We start from the raw sequence: 20,422 nt of genomic DNA, 5'->3' as shown, positions 1-20,422 counted from the left end.
CATTCTACTCAGGGCATGTGAGAAGAAGAAATGGAAACCTATTCTTCAAATCTTGGTTAAACGCATGTTTGCATACAGAACACAGAAATAAGTGGTAAAATAATTAGCTGAATTGCTTCCTTCTGCTGTAACTTCATCACTTCTCTGCATGTGGAAGGAGACTCTAAATTCTGCAGGTGCCTTTTCACCATGGACAGTGTATGAACATCTGTGCTTTCTGAAAATGTCACAATAACCATTTTGCCTGAAACTTTATCCTCAGGAGCCAAAAAGACTGCGTTATCTTGGCAGCTTCCAAAAAGAAAGAACTATTTAATAGAACTGAGGACAGATGTGCCTCATGATTAGAAAGAAGTATTACGACAGTAGGCCAAATGATTTAAAAGATATCTGAATTAAAATGGTGCTGAATCAACTTCATTTTAGGTGAACTTTCTCTTTAACTAGGTAACTAACACATCCCTATAGACCCATCTTATTCGTCCCTTTGGCCTTATCATTCCTAGAAACACAGTGTGCTTTTATACCTCCTTCTAGGCTAGAGCACTGTTATTTAGCTGAAGCCTTTCATGACACACATATTTAACAATATTTGATATTTTAAAGGTGATTATGTAGTACACTTCTTTATAAAAATTTTATTCAGCCCACTAAATATTCTTTCCTCTCTCTTCCTCTGGTAAAAACAAAAATACTACCCTTGATCAAACTGAGGGTAGGAGTAAAGAGGGTCACATGACCACGGTATTTGATTAAGGGATGAACACATGATTCAGAAACAGCTGACTGGAATCCTTCCCTGGGATTGAAACACAGACACTGGCAAAATTACTTTGCAGTTTCCAGGCTACAGGCAAATGCATCTGGGGCTGTCAAAATCCCTATTCCCTGCCAAAGGGAGAAAGCCTCCTGGCAGAATGAAGCCAAGCAGAGACAGACAAAGATGAGAAGGAAGGAGACAGAGGGTCGTCAGCACTGAATCTCACCTTCTTTCTCTAAGGTTTGCCTCCCCTCAGCACACTTTCCAGCCTTGTATGCCATGAAATCTTCATCTTCTGATTAAGCTAAGGTTGAGTTCTGTTTCTGTCACTTGAAATCAAAAGCATCCTGATGATACAGCTCGTATTTCGTACTACTGTTCAGACGGCATTTTACTCATAGACGTAAAGACTGTGAGTCAAGAATCCGACAGACCAGGGTTCAAATATCTATACTGCTACTGAGCGCTGTGTTAACCTCGGGCAAAGCTTTACAGCTTCAGTTTTCCCACCTTTGAGACTACTAACTACCTACAACTCATAGCTTTATTGTGAGAATTAGACGGAATAATAGAGGAAATAAAATAATACTCAGGCATTGAGCACAGTGTCACAGTACTTAAAATAGGCTCAATAATAAATTACTGTTGTTTTGGTGTGATTGTCATTAGCATTTAAAATATGACCATGGTAGAGTCTGCTAGGTGACTCCAACATCCACCCTATCCTTTCTTTTAATAATACAACTCTCACATTTTAGCTGGATACACAGCTGCCCAGAATAAAACCCACATTTCCTGGCCTCCTTGGCAGCTTAACATAGCCTTGGGATTAAGTTGTGGCCACTGGGATGCGAGCAGAAGTGACACCAGTGACTTCCACACTGTGCCTCCTTTTACTGGCGGGCGTGTGGCAGCCATCATGGACCCAGATACAGAAGCTCAACCATTCCAGCTGCTGAGGATGAAGGAACAAGAGGGGAAAGGACACTGGCCGTCCTCCATCTGAAGGCAGCTTATCAGCCCTGGGCTGCTGATCTTCTCAAAAAAATTTTGTGTACAGTTTTTAAAAGTTACTTTCCATTTACAGTTATTACAAATATTGGCTCTATTCTCCATGTTGCACAATACATCCTGGAGCCTATCCCTCCTCCCCACTGGTAACCACCAGTTTATTCTCTGCATCTAAGAGTCTGCTTCTTCTATGCTGTATTCACCACTTTATTGTATTTTTTAGCTTCCACATATATGGGCTGCTTACCTTTAGAATGTTTGCATGAGAGAGAAGTAGAACTAACCTATTTAAGCCTCTCTTCCATTTGGATTTTTGTTCTAGCAGCCAGAACATATATCCTAACTCACATACAATAAATATTTTAAATATTATTTATACCTGTTCCTTCCAAAAAATGCTCTGGAAGAGAAAAGGGGATGATAACCCAACGAGGGTAAGAACTCTCTTGAAATGAATAGTTGAGGGTTTCCATACTATGAAAACTAGCTTCTTATGATCAAGTGATGTTTGGCTATCCCAGACTGAAGAAAGGACACTGAAAGTGAACAAGGCCTGAGGGGAACAGGCAAAGCTGGAGCATATGCCACAGGGATTTGTCCCTAAACCTCAAGCTGTGTAATGGATACAACATAATTTCTTAGAGTTGGTTAGATGCCACCTCTTGTGTTAGCTTGTCCTCAGCAAAAGTAAAGCAAAATAGTGAAACCTATGACCCAACTCCCTCATCAGACCGTTGGTGTCTATGTGGTCCATGGGCACAGGACTGCCCCTTTCCTACCCCTCTACACCTGAGAGCATGCGGGGATGGGGGCAGGAGACTTACTCCTTCCTGTCCCTCCACAGGGCTGCCAGATGGCAGCATCCAATGTCTAACCTAATTGCTGCCACTCCTCCTATTCCATGACTAGTGCCACTGTGCTCCAGCTTCACATGCACAGCGTGTGCAAATACATGCCTTCCACTCTCAGTGTCTGATCATCTTATCTTCTGCTTAGTCAGAAGCAAGGCCCTCACCAATGAGCCATTTGCCAGTGAAGACAATTCTCACCCAGCAGGTTCTAGGAAGGTAGGGCCATCCAAAAATAACCCTGAAAATACTACCAGCCTCAACTGGGCCAAAAACCCAAGAGGAAGCCACACATAAAAATCTCCCATGCCTGTCGTGGACGCAGGGCCATCAAAGTCTGGGGGAAGGAGACCGAGAAGGCATACCAGGCTCAAAACTATCTTGAGAGGTCTTACAAATCCACACCCTGGATTGGCTCTAACCCTCAGAACAGCCTGTTGGTGGGAAATGCTGGCCAAAAGAGACTCCACTTGCCAAGAACTTCAAACATGACCTTTACATGGTAGCAATTGTTGGAAACTATTAAGATGACTCTGAAAATAATATAATCCACAGCAACAATATGTTGAAAGAAATGCCAACCCTGTAAGGCAAGCTCTTTCTCCTCCTCCCTCACATGTGCGAGCTCAGAACAAAGGAGAACCATTTTCCTCCACGGTGTTCTTAACTCTGCATCTCTCTTCTGTGTCTAGACAGAAATGAGCCATTTGCTAATTGTTTAACGGCAGTTAAGGAAGTAAATGCTGTGGGGGGAGGGTGAGAGCAGACGGGTGATTGCCTGCTTGTTTTCCCATTACCAGCAGCCAGGCTGATGCCAGTGAACAGGGCTCCCAGCTGCACTCCCAGAGCCCTTCCCTGGGAGGCCAGGCCGAGCGCCCTGCGCCTGGCACATGAGCAGTCCTGGCCCTGACCGCTGAGCTCTGGTCACGTGGGTGCAGGTGGAGCAAAGTCAAGGGAGTCCCGTTGAAAGAGGCGTGTAATGAGAGACCCAGCAGGGCCTGAACCTGGAGCAGTGGAGACCTCCACCCCTGCTCACTTCTCAGCTGGTAGGACGCCAGCACCATCCAGATGTGCACCTACGTTTCCAGAACAGCTCTCGCCTCTGGAAGGAAAAAAAGCTGCGACTGCCCTCATGAAGCCTGGGCGGACGGGCTGAATTCAACCAGGGATGCTCCCTCTCCTACTGGATTAAAAGTTGGCAGCCAGGACCCCAAAAGCTTTCATCTTTCTGTGCAGATAATAGTGGAGAACAGAAAGGCATTCACAGACGACGGGGTCCCTCTGGTTTCGGCTGAGGCCACAAAGCTGTTGGCAAGACCAAGTCCAAGTCCCAACAGGACCTAGATGGTTAAGACGTAGTTCCGCTGAGCTCAAAGCTGAAATGACTTTCTGTATTTGAAATTCGGTCACCAAGTCCTGCTCTGACTTCCCAAATGCCTCTTCAGACTGTTTTCTTTCCATTTCTACAACTGCCATACAATTCCAGGCCTCACTCCCACCCACAACTTCCTCACGGTCCTGCCTCAGCCACTCCCAGCCTGCAGTCAGCATAAGCCGAGGCGAATATACACCTTTGATAAGATCCCGAGTGTTCTTCAGGTAAAGTCCAACCTTTCTCATGTGGCCTTCAAGGCTCTGGAAAAGTGGCCCCTGATCCTTTTCTAGACCCCAATCCACATGCGCCCCAGCCACAGTGACACTGTCACTGGTTCCTGCAAGAAGGTCATGCTTTCTTTCATCTCTTCAAGCCCCTCTTACCTCTGATGGAATGAGTTGTCTATCCTTCTTATTCTGGGCAACTCCTTCCAGCCTGAAGATCTCAATGGAACCATCGCTTCCTCTAAGAGACTACTCACACCTCGAAACTGGTTGAAGCGGCCCTGTTCTGTGACCTACAGCACCCCAAACATCCCTTATCTGGACACCTACTTTAATGGAGAGAGAATGATTTTTAATTTGTCTGCCTTCCTTGTAAGTTCCATGAAAACTGGGGCTTTGTCTTTGGTCATACCCCCCAGTACTCAGCACAATGAGTAAGTACATAAAGAAAGAACGCAATAAACATTTACTGGATTTCTGGACTACTTGGGTTTCCCTGGCCAGGAGACTGTGACATCAGGGCTAGTTAAACTGTGAGGGTGAGCCTTACTGCCTAGAATCAAGTGAAGGGGCAGGCTCTGAGGCTCTGTCCGGCAGTACCTGGAAGTCATTTCTTTTGAAAAATTGGAAGTCATTGCAAAGGAGTCTTCCAAATGCCAATCCCGCCTCTTAAACATGGTATTTATCACTACCTATAAGCAGGCAAACTTCTCTAGCAGAAAAAGTCAACTTTCCAGCCCAAAATGCAGGAGGGCCCTGACTGGCTAGCATTGCCAGAGACACTCCCTGAGCAACTGACAGCATTTCAAGCCATGTCTGACAAGTCACCTCTGTTCCTTGTAGCTCAGGGGTCACAGGGAGCTGGCATTTCAAGCTCCTTCTGCAGATGAGAGACAGAGGCAAGCAGGCAGGTGGTTGCTGGAGTTTGATGTGTAACGTGCCACTTGCCCAAACAGCCCTGATCACTCACTGACATTTTATGGCCTATCTCTAATCCAGGATCAGACAGTTCACTCCAGAGCTGGAGGGAATAACTGAATAGCACAAACTGCATCTTCACAAAGACAGAATCAGTGCAAGGAGCCTCTCTCTGCCAGGGCCCCAGGCTGGGGGTTTAGCTAAGCACCTTGGCCCAGAGTGGGGATGGCTTATTGCTCTCCATCACTAAGCTCTCTGCAACCCATTCACTCAAATTCCAGAAGAGTTGCAGAGACAGGAATCTCACCATCCTAGCTGGCGTCCTTGGGGGCTCTCATCCATGACACTTACAGAGCACCCACTATGTGCCCCTGGCCTGGTGAAGGTGGATGGGCATTGTTTCTGCCTCTAGGATCGCACACTCTTAAGGCAGACGCGGGCAAGAAGGCACTCGCAGTCATCAGTGCCCTGAGCCTGGCACTGCCCGACCACCTGCTCACCTGCCAAGCTTTGGCTGAACGTCTCCTCTTAGGCCATTCTCACACCCTCCATGCCTCTCTCATCTCATCTCCTGCGCCTCTCCGCTCAACATCCAAGCCGCCACTGGCGCATCCTCTCAGTTCTTCAAACTCATCATCCTGCCTTAGAGCCTTGGCCCATGCTATTTTCTCTACTTAGAACATCCTATGCCCCCACCCCCCACTCACAGTTTAAAGGCCCCCTCAGAAAGGCCTTTCCTCACCATCCCCTATAAAGCAGGCCCCTCTCTCTTTCTCACCACCACATGTATTTCCCTGGTCATATTTACCAAAATTTGAAACTCTGTATTTGTTTGGTCAGTTAGTTATTTCTGTCTCCCCTCCCAGAGTGTAACCTCCAGGTGATCTGGAACTGTGTCAGTGTGGTTCCTCACTGCCCATCCACACACTCTGCACAGTGCTATGAACAATGACAAGTGTCCAAGAGATAGTTGCTGGACAAATGAATGAAGGTCTGTCTCAAGGACGTGAAGGGTCTGAGCTTATTTGGAGCTGCAAGGGGAAAGCTCACCATGCCTTTTAAGTGGGGGAGACGCTCAAACAGAGTTTTATCACAGAATTATCCACACCTTCTGCCGTATGGAAATGGACTTTGGGAGCCAGGGAAAGGCATACTGGAGGTAAAGAGATCTATTAGGAGATAGCTATAAAAACTGAAGTTGTCACTACTCAAAGTGTGGTCCGTGGCCAGCAGCATGGACCTCACCTGGAAACGCGTCAGGTCCCACAGAACTGTTCTATCATAACCTGCATTTTAACAGAAACTCCAGGCAACTGTTCACATATCTAGAAGGTGGGCTTTGGGAGAAAGACAATAATGCCCTGATGTGCCTTTGTAGAGCAGAGGATAGAACTGATTCATCAATGTTACTATGAATGCACTACTCTGGACATGTGCAGGGTGTCAGAAGTCACAAACTATCTCCAACTGCAGTCCCACTGGGGTCAGGGAGAGTGGAGAAGGGGAAAGGTGGGCACGTTGAACCAAGGTGGGCTGGCTGGGACCTTGGGCAGAGAAGCTGCAAAACACACAGCAGGTCCAAAGATACAGAGGTAAGGATTACTGGCTCTGGCCATGAAAGAGCCAACTGTTCTATTTCCATTGTGTTGTAAGTGTCTCAAGCACCTGGCACAGAGCCTGGTGCGTAAGAAAGGCTCCAATAATATGTGTTGAAAGAACAAAAGAACAATCAAGCAGTGATTATGATGTGGAGGTCCTACAGCAGATCACAGGGGTCTGGGTACAAGCAAGACAGACCTTCCGGCTTCCTGTTTTGTTCAATATATTCCCTTTGGTTAGAAAACTGTGAAAATCTGAGAATCTAAGACTCTACTTTTGCTGAATAAAAATATAGGCCTTGTACAACAGAGAATCAGTAGGAAAGCCTGGCACAGCCTTATAATAATCCAAATGAGCTTCTGAGGACAGCAGGCAGTGAGGGTCCCCCAGGCCTGCGCAGTCTCCCTGGGGGCGAGGCCAGGCTGGTGAGGAGATCACAGAGAACAGAAGCTGTCAGCGCTGGGTGCAGTGGGGAGGGGAGGGGAGGGGCGACCAGCAGGAAAGCCGAAGCCAGAGGACCACGTGACAATGTGGCCACAAGGGACCAGGGACTCACCAGTTTCAAATCTCAGCCCCAGACTCCATCCTGCAAATGAACCTTCCATAGAAAACAAGCACGGAGATGAAAGCGGAGCAGCTCTGGCTGGAGGAGACCAGAGGGGCAGAGCCCCACTCCTTGTCCCTGACCCACGTTTCATCAAAAGCTCCGGGGACACGCACCTGGGACTTTTCACGCCTAGCACTAAGGGGGTGCTGGTTTATGTTTGTGGAATAAGGAACAAGTAAGCAAACCCCTGTCAATTCTGTGGTTTTTCTTTCATTTATTATCCCAATGAAATGTGCCACACCTGCTCAAAACACAAATGGGTAGCCTTATCCCAAGGAAACTGTTTAGAGTTGCAAGAACAAATTATCACCTCCTTTCCTTCGTCCACCCTGATGATCCCTGCCTCCCTGCCTATTCGATAGTTCCTTTGATTAGAACCCGATCACACACCCCTCCTCTGGGAAACTTTCCCTCTTCGTTCCTCCAACAAGAATACACAGACCCATTTTATCCCTCGTCCCTTTTTCTATGAAACCATTTTCTCTTCATCAGTTTGAGTTCAAATGACCTGTCACCATACTAGCCACTGCCCCAGTTGGACAATAAACCCCTGAAGGCCCCAGAGAAAGGAACAGTAGCCCCTCTAGCCCCAGGGCCTGGTGTCCTGCTGGATGCATTCTAGATACACAATAAATGCAGCTTAAACATGTGCTGACATCACATGCCTTTTCTTCACCATGCTGTCCCTAAGGCAGGCATCCTAGGCCTCCCTCACATCTTTCTCCGTCAGCAGAGCTGAGTGACTCACATCTTTGGAACAGCTTACAAGCTCACCTCCTCCAGGAAGCCTTGCTAGATTCACTTCAGGATCACACACCACTCTCAGAATCACCATTACCCTTAGCCCTCAATCACTCCAGTTACATAGGCGGTAACATTTTCATCTTGTCTCTTAGGCCAGAGAGTCTGTTCATGTGGCAGACTTCTCAAAGGCAAGTCTCAAAGCCCACTGAGATTCAGAGGCCCCAGTTTTGGCCCAGAGACGCCAGAACAAGCAGACATAGGGTACTTTTTCATGACAAAAGATAAGAGAGAGCACCGACCTTGGATGTGTAAGTGTGGCCATCGGAGCCGCAGACCATGGCTGACAGCGCCACCGGACAGGGCTTGCACTTGACCAGATTCGAAGGTCCAACCCAGTGTTTGTGGGCCACGTTTCCTTTCTTTTGCCTGAGGGTGAAAAAAGAGGGGTAAATTAACTGAAATTCTGGTCCCAGGGGTCTTTCTTCTGGGTTACCTGGAAAAGAGCCACATAAATAAAGGCCAGTCAAACATCCAGGTGCACCCTAAAGGCACCTGGCCAGCACCCCCATTTGTTCTGACTTGCTGACGGGGCAGGAGACTCTTTTCCAAAGGCCTGGGTTCAGCCCACCAGATGGACCGAGGAAAGCAAGTGGCCATTAAACATGTTGTAAAACATCACTTACTGACACGAAGAGACGTTCACAATGCATGAAAGAGACAATGAGAGGACTCTACCAGCTCTCCCAGCCCCTGTGAGGGCTACGGCAGGTCACGAGGCCTTAAACCACGTTCCAGAGCAGCACGCTCCTCGGGTCAGCCTCCGAGGGGGAGGGCACGCAGCTGAGATAGAAACGCATCTCCAAACACAACCGAATGACTTCATCACAGCTGTGGAAAACCATCTCTGGATACGTTTTAAAGCCATTTCAGTCTAGCTTTCAATATGCCATTTGATAGAGGCTCTGAGGTGATGTCACTTTCAACTGCTAAAATAATCAGAATTCTATTCTTTCATTCCAGCTCCAGTCCCCTCATCCTAACCTTTGTCATCATGATGAATGGTGCTATTAGGATGGCTTATGTCCAGGGAAGGAACCCCATCCCTGTATTGTAAACCACTAAAATAAAGGCCTACAGTTACTGCCACCCTTTTCCTCTTAGTTGAGGCTGTTTTCCCAGCAAACCACTGGGGGTGACCCTCATGGCCGAGGGGCGAGTTCTAGTGGAGGACAAGTGAGTGTGAACTGCCCACCAGTCAGGCGAATACTGTGCCCTTGAAGTATTCGGCTCAGGCGGTCCTGCGTGGTGCTTAATATCTGGCCTCTGGAGCCAGAAACACGAGTTCACACCTCAGCTCTGCCACTTAATGTGTGATCTCAGCAGAATATTTCACTCTGACATCCCAATTTCCTCATCTGTAAAATGGGTTTAAGGGTGGAAATACAATCTCCTTCAAGCAGATGGTATGAAGAGTAAAGTGAGCTGATGTATATAAGGGACTCGGTATAATGCCTGGAAGACAGGAAGCAACAAAAATGGTAGCTGTTGTCATCATTATTATTTGCCCAAATAGATGAGGGTATTGAGAATGAAAGTAGTGTTGCCGTAGACATGTGATTTAATTCTAGGGCCAGAGGTCTGCAATGGCACTGAAATCCCCAGGACTCATGGGCCACAAGGAAGGAACCCCCTCTTTCAGGTGAGTAATGAATCGCCAGCTCCTTGAGGATTTGGGTCTCTCATATGAGGTAACCCATCCTCTTCCAAATGAAGGCAAGTAAGCATGAACAGCACCCACCAACCTGGCTCTTATTCCACCTGAACCCCGCCCCCAGGGATCTGGGGGAGGCAGCAAGAGGAGGAGGGTCTGTTTGGGGAACTACCTTTGAGGATGACATCAAGGAGGATAACCACGTACCCACAGCACGACATGGAGCCAGCGGGGATCCCAGGCTGGACAAGCTGTGGGGCTGACCTGCCTGAGCAGCGAACTAGGAAAGGCAGTCCTGTGAGGGCACTTGGCGATCACCCAGTCCAGATGACTCACTTGACGAATGGGGGCAACTAAAGCCCAGCGGGGGGAGTCTGGAGACAAGCTGGGGCTAGGCTGTGGTGACATTCACACAACCGCAGAGTGTGCGGAGGTGACTCTCTTCTTCGACTCATCTCAGTCCACATAGGTTACTGGCCTGACAGTTCTTGGGGGGCACCAACACGTCTGTCATCAGGGTCCTCTCTCTGAAGCCTCCCTGTTCCACAGCCTCTACCCACCTTGTCCTGGCCTCTCCTACCACGGCCTTTCTAAATCACACGGACATGAGGTCTCCCATTACCCCTAACTAAAGCCACTTTGTTCTTTCCAGGTTTGTTCTGGACTACTGAAACAGGGAGGGGAGGTGACAGGACTCCGTGCAGTGGATGAGCAGGTTGTTGGCACGGGGTTAACCTTAGAGCATCTGATTCCTTCAGGAGGACACCACGCATTTATCATTCCCACAGCAGTTTGTCTGACACTGATAATGAGTCAGCAAATACATGCAGCAGTTCTGGCATCTGGCAGCCCCTCTCCTGGATCAGTCCCCAGCGTACATGTCCATAGCTGAAGCAATTCGTGTTTTGAGTTTCCAGAAAGGGGCTATAAAGTCCAAAGAGTGGGCAGCTTTGCTGGAGTGGACATAACCATGTGCAGTGATGTCCCAAAGGAAGTCAATCTGCAGGAGCTTAGCCAAAGGCAGACAAAGGAGAAATGAACACTGAGCCACTGGCTTTGAGGACAAGACAGAACCACCTATTAATCACTAGCTAATGACAGGTCATCCCTGTCTCTGGATCTGAACTTCACCATTAAATTAAGTGCATTAAGGGCAGGCAAAGAGGCAAGGCTGGCCACTGCTTACTAGTGGGTCTGGTGCACCAGGAGTGCCCAATATATCCTTGCTGGGTGAGTGGGGGTGGGAGGGCTGACCACTGCAGCGGTTACTCGGCACTTAATCACAAACTCACAGGCTATCTATCAGAGCCAGAAAATACCTTAAAATGAATCTAGTCTAAGAACTTTATTTTATAAACGAGGAATCAGAGACATGGGGGAGTGAGTTGCCTAGTGTCACAAAGAAATATGGCAAAGTTATTTTATATCTATTTGTCAGACTGATGTTATCCTGGAAATGATTGCATTGCACTGAGACCATTTTAATTCCCTTTTTTGGCATCTATATTTTCACTATCAGGGCTCGGTTTTACAAATAAAGCCCCTCTGAATCCCTGTCCCTGGCTTTTCACCTGCGGAGGAGCAGGCTTAGCATACACAAGGCCACGTGGTCATGGATTACGTCCAGGAGGAACCACGGTGACCTCTCCTGGGATGCCTTGGGGGCTAGAGGTACAAAGGCCAAACCACTCTGAATTTTCTCAATTCTAATGAAACAAGCATACCTGTTATACTAGGGCAAAACCAGGTGTTACTTACTCCACTAGGACCCAAGTGGAGATGGCATCCAACCTGTAGTCTCTGACCAGAGGCCAAATTATGCAAAGTTATGTACCAAGTACATGTGCACCTAAGGAGGCGTAACTTCCCTGGTTATTGTGTATATATTTCAATCCCCACAATTCAGTGCAAACCATAAAAAATTACCAACCCAGTCGAGACAAGGGACTAAGCTTTCTGATTGTAAGATATTTCACTTCTTGAGTCAATGAAGAGTGAAATCCGATGAAGGTGTCTTGATGGGAAGGCTATTCCCAGTGTCACAGACATTCATCAACTGGGGCGACACAAGCAATTTAGTCTGGGAGGCAGGTCCTGCCAGTCTTTCCTTTGGCCACAAAGTCCGAATTCCACTCCAGCCTGGCTGCTGCTGGGGGCAGCCACACCTCCTACCCTACTCACAGTGCCACACAGAAAATCCCAGCCTACACACACACAATGGAGAGAAGACAGGCACTCGGCCGATCACCAGCATTTCTCATGCTCTTTTGCTCAACTGCTTATTCTCAATCTATTTCTTTTTCTAAGTTTACCAAAATTCCCAGCTTGTCTGTTTTTGGAAGCAGAATAATGATTCTTAAATACAAATCTGGTGACGTGACTCCCCTGCTTAAAGCTTCCGTCCTCTCCCCACATCCTAGGGTATCGTCTGAACTCCCAGTTTTGGTGTTAAACTGACTGAGACTACCTTCACTGGGTCACTGCCTGCGCTGCTCCCCTCTCCAAACTGCCTACCACACACACACACACACACACACACACACACACACAAACTCCATGTGCACGCACGCACACACACGCACACAATAATCACCAACACCAAATATTTTTGCTTCAGCCACCCTCTGCTATTTCCCAGAGCCCACCAAGGATCTTTGTGCCTCTGAACTATCATGAAGGTTTTTCCCAGATCGGAGACACCTTTATTCCCACCCACATTTCTCCCCTCCACCCTCCACCCCTCTCTGTCTCATGAGGCTTTCTTCAAGCCCCAGCTCAAAAATCCTCTCCCCCTGGAAGTCTCCTGCCCTTCCGCAGGCAGTCAGGCTTGCACTCCCAGCCCACCATGGTCCTCTGATTACTTCTGGTTAGGCTCCCCGACTAGCCTCCAAGCAAGCACCTTGATTTGGCCAGACAGCATGTTAAGATGCTACTATTATTCAGATAGGACATGGGGTACATCCAAGCTAAAAGCCCTGGAGCCCATCCTAGACACCTCCCTTCTCTGCCCTGACCACTTCTCCCCATCACTCAGTCCTATTGATTTGACCTCCAGATCGTCCTATCAGCTGTACCAAGCAAACTCAAGTCCATGTGACTTCGTAAATGCGTTCTACTTGCAGAGCAAATGTCTGCCCCTCGTCCAAGCTTCAGATTGGCTGCCTTTCATTACGTTTCTCTTCCCCCTGGGAGCCCTACCCCACGTAGAATGAACCATGACATTATTTGTTCCAACATTACGCCTTGTTCAGACCCAACTGTGACAGTTACCACAGCACAAAACAGGCCATTTTGTGTCTATCTTCTGCAATATAGTGTATGCCCCTCAAGGGGAGTAACTGGATCTTAATCATTTTTGGGCTTCTTGTGCTTGGAAACATGACTGACCCTCACCACATGGGTTCGCTCAGTGAAATAAGTGAATTTATTAATTTGGACATTTAAAACTTTCTCCTTTTATTTCTGGAAACTATTAGCACTAACTAGAAGGCAAAATAAGCAACAAAAATTCAACAGACCCAGAAATCCTAATACAGACTAGAAAAAATTAATTAGCAAAAATTTCTAAAGACAGCATACAAGTGGGTAGGGGGGACTCTCATGGTCATCTGAGGGCTGAAGGACCCCCCATCCTCTCAAAGTCAGACAGCTTCCAAAGCTGCAGAAGGACCCCTGAGGCAGTTGTTCCACAGTCCCAACAGATATTAATTTTCAAGATTTGAGAATGAGAAATCAGAATTCTCAGGAATCCTCAAGAATTGCTGAAATAGTACATTTCTTTCCTGCATTCATCAAAATATTTTATTTATGTTTTTTAAACAAATAGGAAACATTATGTTTAGTAGTATTTATAAAGAAATGTAGCTTAAAGTGAAAATTCAAACACTAGGAATTGTCAGCAAGCATTATTGGGTAGTATTCAAATAATGGGACATTTGGATCTTCTAGAAAGTTAACAGCATGGCACTTAATCATATGTTGGTATTTGTTAACTAAAACTACTTCTGGGAACACCATTCAGAGCATTTCTATAAGGTATACTACGCAAATGCTCTTAGGAATAATCATTTTATTTGTAAAAGCAACTCACCATTGGCAGCAGAGTGGACTATGAACACACCCTTTGAAGATGGCCCCAGGCACAAGCGAGGCAGGCTAGATCATGACTGCTCCTTCCTTCCTAGTTCCTAGAAACGTCAACCTTAACCTTCAAGTCCACATGTCAGGGTTTCCTGCTCTTGCTTTCCACTGGACTCTGCTGCTCCTCACTCAGATATCCTCACCCTCATCAATCAAGCCCCAAGTTGACAGCAAGGGAGTCTTCGATGACATCAGTTGTGACCCAATATTTCACTCGACCACAGGCAGAGAAGGGCCAGAATCAGGGCCCAAGTCAAGCAGGGTCAGAACAAAGACTTCTGTCGTAATTTTTCCAGCCAGAAGTACACATGCAGGTGTAAATTTCCTGTTATCAATTGCACAGGATGACATTCAACAATGTGTGTCAAAAATATTTGAATGATGCGGTGGGTGGGGGCTGTTAAGTCTGTCTAAGTGTATACAGAATTGTTGACTTTTTTTTCAGTTATTGAAGAAGGGCCCTTCATTTTATTCAATACCCTGTGCATTCTAACACGTCTGCGTAACTTTAGAGAGAACTCCTCCACCCCACGTATGAACAGCTGGTGAGAGAGAAAGGCAACTCCAGATCACAAATGACAGCAGCAGCACTCCAGTTGTTCTGTGCGACTGTCACATGCCTGTCGCAATCCTGCACACATCTCCCTGATTCCTCACCCACAGCAACCCCCTGGTGGTAGAGGCTGTCATAACCTCCGTTCTACAGAAGGGAAATAAAACGGAGGCTTACCTAACTAGCCCAGTCCCAGGACCTTCTCTGTCCTGTCTTTGTTCTCTCACCCAATCTCTAAGGTAGACCTGTCAGCTCAGAGGCACGGAGAACCTACCCAAGAATCATCCCTTTCAGCAGCCACACTGTGTGTTTGCTGGCTGCCAGCACTACCTGCATTTTATTTTCATGTTAATATCAAATTGCCCATTCAAAAACAAGATTAAATTTACTTGCAAAATCAGAACTAATTGCTTCCCAAACAAGGATGCAGGATACTCAGAGAGTTGATGCGGTGGCTATTATTTTGAACCAGAGGCAAAATCATGAATGTTAATTGAAATGAGAAACATGTTAACCATTGAAATAATCTGTCATGTAAAATGAGGCTATCATTCCTTCGTTGTTAGGGTTATTTGAGCCATTATACTCAGTCATAAAATTACACAGAAGAGCATAACGGCCTGTGTCATTTACAAAAGCAGAGAGACAGGTTCCCACATGAGACATTCTCAGTCCTGGTACCCACGGGCTCAGAAGTCTCTCTCCTTTTCCAAACGAAGGTCTCAGACACCAGATCCTCCAAAGAGAGTCCATGTCTCCTAATAAACAGATGTCTATTAGAGAACTGCACAAAGAATGTCTCCAGAGAGTAACTGCTGTGCCCCTAGGAGTGCCCTAAGCGCTACTGGGCACTCCCTGGTACAAAGATGCACTGCTTACAGAACCTGGAAACTGAAAAGGGCAAATGTACAACTATGACAGTGGCAGCTGAGCACTTCTTGAGGACGTCTCATTCTGCTGACACTACTACTATTACTACCAGCGACAATAACAAGCACGTTCTTAGCTCTCACAACACTCCAAGCACTGTCTTAAGCCCTTTACATGAACTGTCACACCAACTCCTCCCCACAGCTCCAAGAGGGAGGAAAGGGACAGTGGGCCTCGGGAAGCTGTGCTGGGAGGGAGATGGGGAGACTTCATGAGCAAAGCAGACCCACAGGGATGGGAAGGACTCAGGCTCACAAGGTGGGCCCTGCTCACCAGTGGGGAGCATCTACTGATTCCAGCTGGCAGGTCACTCACAGGAAAGCCAGCGACCTTGCATGGCTTCCCCTCATCGGGCGTGGCCCAGATAAGGAGGCTGGGGGCCTCAACATACCCCAGGTCAAGGCTCAAATGCATTATGAGAGATAAACAGATGCCACATAAGCCAAGAGCCATCAATCCACAGGCATGCTTCCAAACCACCACCAAGACAGGTTTCTAAAGCACCTGCAAATCCACAGGAAAAGTGCATATTTTGAAAGTTTTTAAAGAAGAATAAAGGCCACCAAAAAGATGTGTGTCTGGAATGGATGCAATTCTAAAAGCAGGAACATGTCTCTGGGTGATGTGAATGTCAGTCAACCTCTGGACTGCAGCCCATTTCAACCGGAGGCTCCATGACCTGCCTTTCACCTGAGCTGTGTAATGGCCAAGGCAGCTGGGGGAAGAAGCATCTAGACTTCACAGATGACAGGATTCAATAGCCAGAAAGAAGTTTCCAAAAACCCTGTCCATGCATGTGTAAAAGAACTGAAAATGATTAAGGGGGCACACTGCAGAGGGAAAACACCCTCAGCGAGAAGGGAAACTTTGATTTTGTTACTCTATATGTCTATTATGTGACTCTCTTACAATTAGGTACTGCTGGTTTAATCTGTTCAAAATTTAACACATTTTCAGAATTTTTAAAGAAATGCACGTTGTCAAGTCTACCCTGTCTGCCAGTCTTCCATTGCTCCAGGAGTGTATAAAAAAGCTAACCTGATTGAAACAGAAGAAAGATCTCCCAGGTGCAAGAAGGAGGGCAGAAGAAAAAATAGAAAAAGTTCAGCTAGATAAAAGCCCCTTGACCAGTCCTCAAAGGTTTCAGTGAAGATCAACGGGTCAGAGCTAGCGGAACTACGTTTCTACATTATATTTTGAAGGTCTGTTTAAGCAAAGCTATCGAAACTAAAGGTATAAATATTCCAAAAGTGGTTAGGATCCTAGAGGCAGTCTTTTTCAGTAAACGTGTATCACATACCTACTATGTGCCAGAAATTGGGCAAAGAATCAAAGATAATGCTAGCGTGTATTAAATGTACTTCCTGTAACACCCATTACATGTAACAATTATTAGTAAGCACAATGATATTTAGTTAACTCTGAATGACTGAGTTTATCTGGGGCTGGGTGTTACCGTAACTGTTTTTATTTTTACTCACATCTTGAGACAGTGAAGATTCTCATAGACTACTAACTTACCCAAGAAAATTTCTACATGGCAGGACATTTGCTGTTAATTTCAGGACTCCCCATCAGCACCCCCAAGCCATTCCACATTTAAGAATGTCAGAAGCTATCTATGTGGCCAATGAGTAAAAGACAAGATAAAAAGGAATTTGCCAGATTACAAACCCAGATCTTTGATGTTTCTCACATTTCTGGACATTACTTCGATCAAGGTTTCCTTCTACTTGAAACCAAACAGATATGTCCAGGGACCCTAGTCAAACCTACTTCTGGCCTAAACTCACAATGCCCTCAGTGCTTTCTGACCAGATCAGGAAGATTAGCAGGCTGATGTGATTATGCAAATTTCACTAACTGGTTGGAGACTGCCTGCAGTCACCTTCCATTAAGGGGACAACAGAGCATGGCCACTGGCACCAAGAGACTCTATAAGGCAGAGACAGTGGGGTTTTCAATTCAAAGTTCAGCTTGTTGAAGAGCACAGCCACTGGGACCTGCACATAAACTTGTGTGCATGGACACACACACACACACACACACACACACACTCTCACAGGGCCCAGCTACAATTTTGCTTTGTTAACGAAAAGTGCCAAGCCAGCAGTGTAATAGCAGCTATTAGGGAAATATAAGAGAACCACTGAGCTTTCTTTATTCCCTTAGGATAATGGATAGCAGTGCACTGTTTTAAAAATCCCTTTCTTCCTAAAAAGGGGCAGAAAAGAAACTGTTACTATTACCCACTGACCTTTAGCCTCCCCATTGGATTTCTTATTTGCTGATCTTCTTTGTTGGCCCAAGAAAAAGAGGTCCCTTTTGCCCTGAGACCTTAGAGGAAATCTTTAGCAATGGACATGGTAATTGGAAAAAAAAATCAAATGATAAGCTAGTACAGCCCAGGGCTGAGAATTTCATCTGCCTCCCTCTCTGAGTGTTCATAACCCTGCCTCTTTGAAGGAGGGGCCAGAAGTACTGAGGGCTTTGCTAACACAGCTTCCTGCTAATTGTAAGCTCAGGTGTGCACACAAGAGTGCGTGCAGGCATGTGCAAACCTACCACGGGCTCTGCTGCTACAATCTTAGAAAACACACGCTTGCGTGTGTTTAATTACTATGAGATGTGTGGATAAGAGAAAGTGTACCCACATTTGTTTTCTAGTCACAGGCAGCAAAATGACCCCACTCTGGGAGGGCTGCATATGATCTACTTCAGCAAAATGAAGGAGAAGTGGGGAGATGGCACTGGGGACACTGCCTTTCACAGGACAGGCACAGAGACAGGCTGGAAGCTGACAGAGACACAGTATCCAAGGAGATCCAGCTGAACACCATCATCCGCAAACCACCCACGTGGGGCCACTCACCACAAGTGCAGCAGGATGCAGGTACAGCCACAACCACAGCATAACTCTCACCTGCTCTGAAAGCGTTCTTCATGGTCAAGGTCAGAAGAGAGAAGCCAGAGCCCCTGACAAGCTCCTTCTTGTCTCTGTGGCCCTCACTGGTAGGGAATTTTCCGGGTGGGGTGGCCAAGAACTAAGCCGAGCTCCCTTGGTCTTATGTTTTCTCCAACACTTTTACCTTCTCCTGCCAGGCTCCCCTCATCCTTTCTCAAAGGCCAGCTCCAATGCCATCCCTCTCAGAAGATGTCTCAGATGGCCCCTCCCTTCCTCCAAGCACATCTGCCCCATGTTCCCCGTGTTCCTGCCCTGCAGCTCTTTATCACTGGCCACTGTGGGTGATGCTTATTCAGGTACCCAGTGGCTCCTACGTAGAGACAAAATGCTCAAGAATGTGCTGGCACAAGGAGCAGTAACCCTGTGTCCTAATGCTATTCCAGACTAAAGTCTGGACCAGAGGATAGACGTGACCAACAGAAAACCTTTTGACTCAATACAAGGAAGACATCTTACACAGCGAGTGAGAGCTGTCCAAAGACAGAAGGTCCATCTCAGAAGGCTGGGAAGAGAGGCTTCCCAGACTGCAAAAGTTCAAGCAGAGGTCACTTAGACGAAAGGGATTCTATAGAAGGCATACTCTGATTTGTGCGTATGTGAGAATGTGAGAAGCATTCTTCTATGATGGACAAAGAGGAGGTTGTTTCCATTTCTTGAATACTGTAGTCCAGTGTACTGAACATCCTTGTATATAAATCTTGACGTGCATCTCTACTTACTTCCGTGAGATAGATTCTCCAGTGTGGAATCATGGGGTCAATGAGGCCAAAATATCCACCAGAAATGCTGTAACCAACTTACACTCCATCAACCGCGCCCTGTAGGGAGCATTACTCCATTATCCTAACCCTCCACTCTGCAGACATCTACCAAGTATTGCTCTGAGAGCTGCTCTGAAACAAAGTGTTTAGATTCTCCACCAAAGGTCCATAAGTAATCAACAGAGCCATCAAGAGCAGCAAGCCAACTTCACCCATTGCACAAAGTGAAAGAAAAAAAAAAGGCACAAGTAGAAAATGCTTAAGTTGGAGAGTGAGTAGATTCGCAGGAAATCCAGTGTCACCCCAGCATGTTCCAATCAGTCTGGCCCTGCCTCCCTCACTGGCATCATGCAGGCAGGCCCCCTCCATCACTGCCTTCCTGCTACTCAGGTCTCTCTCCTCTCACTGCCTTTAGGACACCAAGTCCCTCCCCCTTCCCTGACCCAAGGCCTCTGCGAAAGCTCTCGCACCCTCCAAGAACACTCCTCCCTACTCTGCACCTTTCACCCCCTTCAACCACCCTCAAGTGACCCTCTCATGGTACCTGCTCTTATCCTACTTAATGCACATCACAATTCATTTGATACTTCCTTTTCATCTGTCTTCTCCAATAGACTTTAATCTCCACAGCATCCATTCATCACAGAACTCCAAACACACAGCAGTGTCTGGCAGATGGAAGGCACCGGAAATACTTGTTAAATAAAGAAGTGATCAGACTGCAGCTTATCTGAATGAGTGACCTTTAAGCCGTCATCACCAGGGCATGGGAGCCACTTCCTGAGAACCAGTCCTACCAAAGCAACGGCAGTGGGGACTCAAGCCTGAAAGCCCTCCACTACCATCGCCTTCACAGATGGCCGTCCTGGTACCTGCCAGACAGGGACACTAGTTCCAGGCCGGAGGGGAGCCTTGCCACTTCGCCCTCCACTTGGGAATTCCTTATAGCAGTGGAAGCTTGAGCCGGAGCCTCCTCCCTCCCACCAAGCACATGGGAAGCAGGGGCTCAGCACCGCCAGCTGTGGCAGGACTGCGGACAAGACAGGAGGGAAGAGGCGCCTTTCACTCCTCAGTAAGACAGCACATTCATGTTAGCGTGCACCCATGAAAACTGTCACTTAAGAGAGTGCCTTGGAAAGGTATCAGGGTCCCCAAACTAATTAACTTTCATCTCTCCTGTCCCTCTGTGCATAGAAGGCCTTGCCCTCTGCCCACCCCCTTCATCAGGAACATTAAAGATGGGACATTAGCTTGAGAACATCCTATTTAAAACAAA

The 20,422-nt window shown here is 47.0% G+C and overlaps 1 protein-coding gene across 3 annotated transcripts in view; it reads right to left on the bottom strand.

The window, feature by feature from the left end:
- SPOCK1 (SPARC (osteonectin), cwcv and kazal like domains proteoglycan 1) overlaps window positions 1-20,422 on the bottom strand; it is a 466,817-nt gene that overhangs the window by 114,040 nt on the left and 332,355 nt on the right. For all 3 annotated transcript variants that reach the window (XM_015239542.3, XM_072956999.1, XM_072957001.1), the window contains one exon: window positions 8,386-8,512. In XM_015239542.3, the coding sequence (XP_015095028.1) occupies window positions 8,386-8,512 (127 nt within the window). The remainder of the gene's footprint in view (window positions 1-8,385; window positions 8,513-20,422) is intronic.

Source organism: Vicugna pacos, chromosome 3 (genome assembly GCF_048564905.1).
Source record: "Vicugna pacos chromosome 3, VicPac4, whole genome shotgun sequence".
Classification (NCBI taxonomy): Eukaryota; Metazoa; Chordata; class Mammalia; order Artiodactyla; family Camelidae; genus Vicugna; species Vicugna pacos.
Note: the sequence above shows the minus strand (reverse complement) of the source record. Positions and strands in the feature narration are given on the sequence as shown.